This window comes from Primulina huaijiensis, chromosome 17 (assembly GCF_012295235.1).
Source record: "Primulina huaijiensis isolate GDHJ02 chromosome 17, ASM1229523v2, whole genome shotgun sequence".
NCBI lineage: Eukaryota > Viridiplantae > Streptophyta > Magnoliopsida > Lamiales > Gesneriaceae > Primulina > Primulina huaijiensis.
Genome location: NC_133322.1, coordinates 4932815 through 4937251, shown reverse-complemented (window position 1 = coordinate 4937251; position 4437 = coordinate 4932815). Strand labels below are relative to the sequence as shown.

At 35.3% G+C, this 4437-nt stretch overlaps 1 protein-coding gene across 1 annotated transcript; it reads right to left on the bottom strand.

Annotated features, from left to right (window-relative positions):
* Positions 1–227: 227 nt before the first annotated feature.
* LOC140963675 (BTB/POZ domain-containing protein At2g24240-like) lies at positions 228–3281 on the bottom strand. The gene has a single exon (XM_073423078.1). It carries the CDS (start codon positions 2741–2743, stop codon positions 1421–1423), a length of 1323 nt encoding a protein of 440 aa, XP_073279179.1. The 5' UTR covers positions 2744–3281; the 3' UTR covers positions 228–1420.
* Positions 3282–4437: the final 1156 nt, after the last annotated feature.

Genomic DNA, 4437 nt, shown 5'->3' with positions numbered 1-4437 from the left:
TAGATGCCACGGAGATCTTTACCCTGTGTTGCTAGGACCATTGGGTCCTCTGTGGCCACATGAAAGCATGTGTGTTTACTGTTTACATCTCATGTTTTTACCCGTAAAACTCGAAATTAAAACCCAAATCTCTACTGCTATCCAAAATAAGTTTCATAGGACAGAGGAGAAAAATCATTCAATTTGCATGCTGTGTTTTTTTAGTGCTCACTTCTTTGGCAACAACCCTCGTGAGCACTTTCTTATAATTTACGTTTATGACTTGGTGACCAACTATGAACTTTGTGCAAGAACTTGTTTGGAGAAATTGAGTAACTTTTACATAATAATTTTGGACAGAAATGACTCAAAGTTTTGCATCTACAGCTAAAAGCTCAAAACACTTTGATCCCATTTGATACTGTGTTTTTAAACTCGATCATAGACTAATTTTGTATTTGGGATTAGAATTTTTAATAAAAAAAAAGATGATTCCAAATTATCAATAATCTTTGGTTGGAGAAAACTGAAAATGTATAAAGTTGTTGAAACTGCCAAAAGGAAGCATGATTCTTTTATTCTTTTTTGAGTTGTTTGGTGTGATAAAGAGATGAAGAAAGTATATTCTTTCAACCACCATTTTCCTTTCCCTACACTTTCCACCTTCCCATAACATGACCTATTAGACTAAGCAAAAATCATTTCATTTTGAAATTAATAAAAGATGTTAACGACACTTCCTTCCAAGATAAGACATGTATCATATCATCAAGTTGTTAGATCCTCTCATTTGCCAGTAAATCACGTCGCAAATCGAGTTAAACCGCACCACAATGTATATGTGCATTACCAAGGATAAGAACCAGTTTTGGAAAACGGCGGAAAAGGAAGATGTGACGATTCGCAAGAAACTGCCGTAAAAACCGGTTTGTTTAAGCCTGAACAAATTAAACAGGACCGGGTAGGTTTTCAACTAACAACCCGAAGTAATTTATAATGGGGGGAGAATTTTTTGTTTTCAAAATAATTCTTTATTTTTATATTTTCTATATGTTTTTATGATCCTTCGTGCTTGAAAAATACTTAGCAAAAATTGAGCTTGAAACTTGATCCACATGGACCATTTACACCCTACTTACAATTGTTAGGTTTTCCCATGGTTTGGGGATTCTTTTTATTTAGTGCTTTCATCTATATGGACTTCAATTATTTTGGATATGCATCTATAGAAGCAAAGAAATATACCTCAGCATGTTTGTTAAGCAATCAATTTCCTATTCCATTATGATATCTTTGCACATTGTGAATTGTAGATAATGCTCATTTTCTTCTATGTATTACAAAATCACCTAAAAGTATCCATCACTTGCAAAATAAGAAACATATGGAAGCATGCAAGACAAAGGTATATCAACCAAACTTTGGTTAATATGTCAAAAATTTATATAATTGGTGGAGGCTTAGTCTCCCATAGATCAAAAGCGTTTTCTTCACTATGTAGTGCAAAAAGTCGATCCCCGCCTATTGAAAAGTCGCATATCGAACCACCTCGACTATTCTTCAACCTCGACGTCAATACCCAATCGGGACCACAAAAGACCGATATACTATCATTCATCGACGAGAAGAGCTGCCCCTCGTGCAACGCCAGCTTCGGATAGCAAGGCTCGTCCGGCATTTTCCCCTTCATAAGCCTACTTCTCGAACTCCATCTCACAGTTCCTGCAGTACTCCTCCAATCTATGAATCCTAAATCTTCATACTCATTCACCACACATATTGAATTTGTTGCCTCCATCGCTATCGCGTCCCTAACCTTTCGCTCTTCGTTTATTGGATCCCCTATATCACACCATGACCACACCATGTTTTTAACACGGAAATCCAACAAGCTAATGTAACAATTATCTTTTCTTGGAAACATTGTTGATACCAACAAACAGTTCGTACCATGTAACCATTGCAACTTGTCAGCATCACCGAGTGACCATCCGTTCGGTTCATAGAAAAAATCTCTCTGTTTTCCGGTGACTTGGTCCCAAACACCGATCCCATACTCGTTGCTTCGACCTTTACAACTAGAGAACAACTTGTAATATGAATCAGAACACAAGGCACCACCAGTATAACTCTTAACCTGATTCTCGTGCTTCACCTGAAACTTAAACCTTAATTCTCCTGTCAATGCATTGAACAACCCCATTCCTCCATCATCTCGGCCTAATCTCTCGCAAGCGCTGATCACAACGTTTTCCTCATCCACCCAAATAGCATCGTTCACCCTTTGATAATCAAGATTGATAGGAGAGCGCTCTTCCAGCATCCAATCATACACATGAACCATACTTCCATGAGCCACACAGCAGCCACCATCTGGTCCGGCCCGAATGGCTGTGCCGTCCCCTGGAGCCAGTCCAACAATTGACCGAGCCAAATGGAGCCGATTCCCATCGAATGGGCCCCACTTGGCAGTCCTGACATGGTCCAAGAGGCCATAGAACATGGCTTCACTGTACAGCAATTTCTCAGGAACATTTGAGGGAATGTGAAGCTCCCCTGTTCGGAGGAGATCAAGAAGGACCGCAAAGCAATCCGGGTTTCGATCGATGAAGTGTTCGGTGATGGCGTCGGATTGAATATCCCAATTTTCGTCAAACATAGAGCCGAAGAGAGAATTCCGGCCAGCGTTCCCCAGGGTTGTGGCCGTGGTTTCAAATTTCCGGCCGCCAACATTGAATCTCACCCTATCTTTCTGAACTCCCATTATTCAGCTGAAATCACCCCAAAAATAGGACTTTGATTTTCAAAGTGGCGGAAACAGAAGAGATAACAGAATCACAAAGCAAACTGTATATGAAATCAAAATCAAGAGTTTGTAGTAGCGGTAAGAACACAAGGAGAATAAAATCCACGCAAAGAAGGAGAAAAGGGATCAAAATTCTAACTTTAACGCTTCAATCCAAGTACCCAGAAAACACGCAGAGAAATCAGAAACAAATATATTCATTAAACGCGGAAAATCTGTAACTTCCAGCAGAAAACATAAAAGTGGAAAAGATTGACAGGATCAAAACATAACCGAAAAACTGCGCAAGTGCATATCGAAGATTGCTAAGAAGGGCTTTAAAATCTTTGTGGAATTCGGTGAAAAAGCGCAGAAAATTCAAGGCGGGGGCGGTTGGATTTTCAAAATCCACTCTGTTTTCTGATCTTGTGTTTAGAAGCTTTTTCTTGGTCGTATGAACTTACTAAACTTTAAGCTTTTATAAAAGTCCCTTTGATATTTTCTTTTAATATATTAAGCAGTTTTATGTAATAATATTTTTAAAAACAAATTATTAAAATTTAAAAATTCCAGATTAATTTAAATTATAATTTATCTTAATAATTATTTGAGACGGATACTTTTGTTGTTTTTTAATATTTGCAATGTTTTAATATTTTGTTTGATTTTTAAAATAAAGAATGAAATGGTCATTTTGTGAACATATCATGACACCACGAATATTTATTCTACCATCAACATTTATTTTGATTTTTTAATATGTCAAATGTAACAATATTGTAGTCATTTTTTTTAAAGATTATGTTTTGAGTTTTAATTTTATTATGTTTAGTTTAAAAATAATGATATTATGAGAAACGATGATATTTCGAGTATAAATATGATAATCTCCATCGAAATTTTCGTTGAACTATCAGAAGAGTTTTTTAATAGATGTTAGTCTCATGTCGACCAGATCAATAAGTTTAGCATTTTCGTCCTCTCATCTTACTTCGCCAGGGGGCTCTCTCTTTTTTTTTTTAAGGGAAGTTTTAGCCTTTATAATATAATCGAATTCTAAATCCGCGTGGTTCAGTCCGAAAAGGAACTGTAGTGATGTAAAAATTACATTACAATATCAGTGCTACTCTCGGTCATTGATTATTCTATTTCAGTCGTTTTAATTTTCTTCACAAATATTTGAATCAATTTTATTGATATTTTGCTCTTTTATATAGAGAAAGAATATGAATGAACAACTATATGATTTTTTTTAGTGTAACTATATGATTTTTGACCAATCTTTATCGCAGTAATTGGGTTTTCATTTGTTCTATAGATATATAAATATATAGAGAATTATTGTAAAAAAAATAAATATATAGAGAATTGATTTTGTCAAAATTAATAAGTATATTGATTAACAACAATAAATATTTTTTATATATTATTATTATTTCTCTAATAAATAGATATTCCAAAATAAAACTCTTTATGTTGTGTTCATTATTTTTCGAGAAAATTTAAAATTCGAAACGAATAATTATTATTATTTTGGGACAAATCATTTGGTCAAGGAATACTAATATGAAGGAAGTGAGTATCGACGTGGGAAGTTGGTTCAGACCAAGTCTTATCCAGGGCAAGTCAACTCAGACCTGCCATTATTAGCTTCGTGTCCAATGGAATATATA

Coding starts and splice junctions, on each gene's coding strand:
- LOC140963675 (XM_073423078.1), bottom strand. CDS start 2,743: ATGGGAGTTCAGAAAGATAGGGTGAGATTCAATGTTGGCGGCCGGAAA.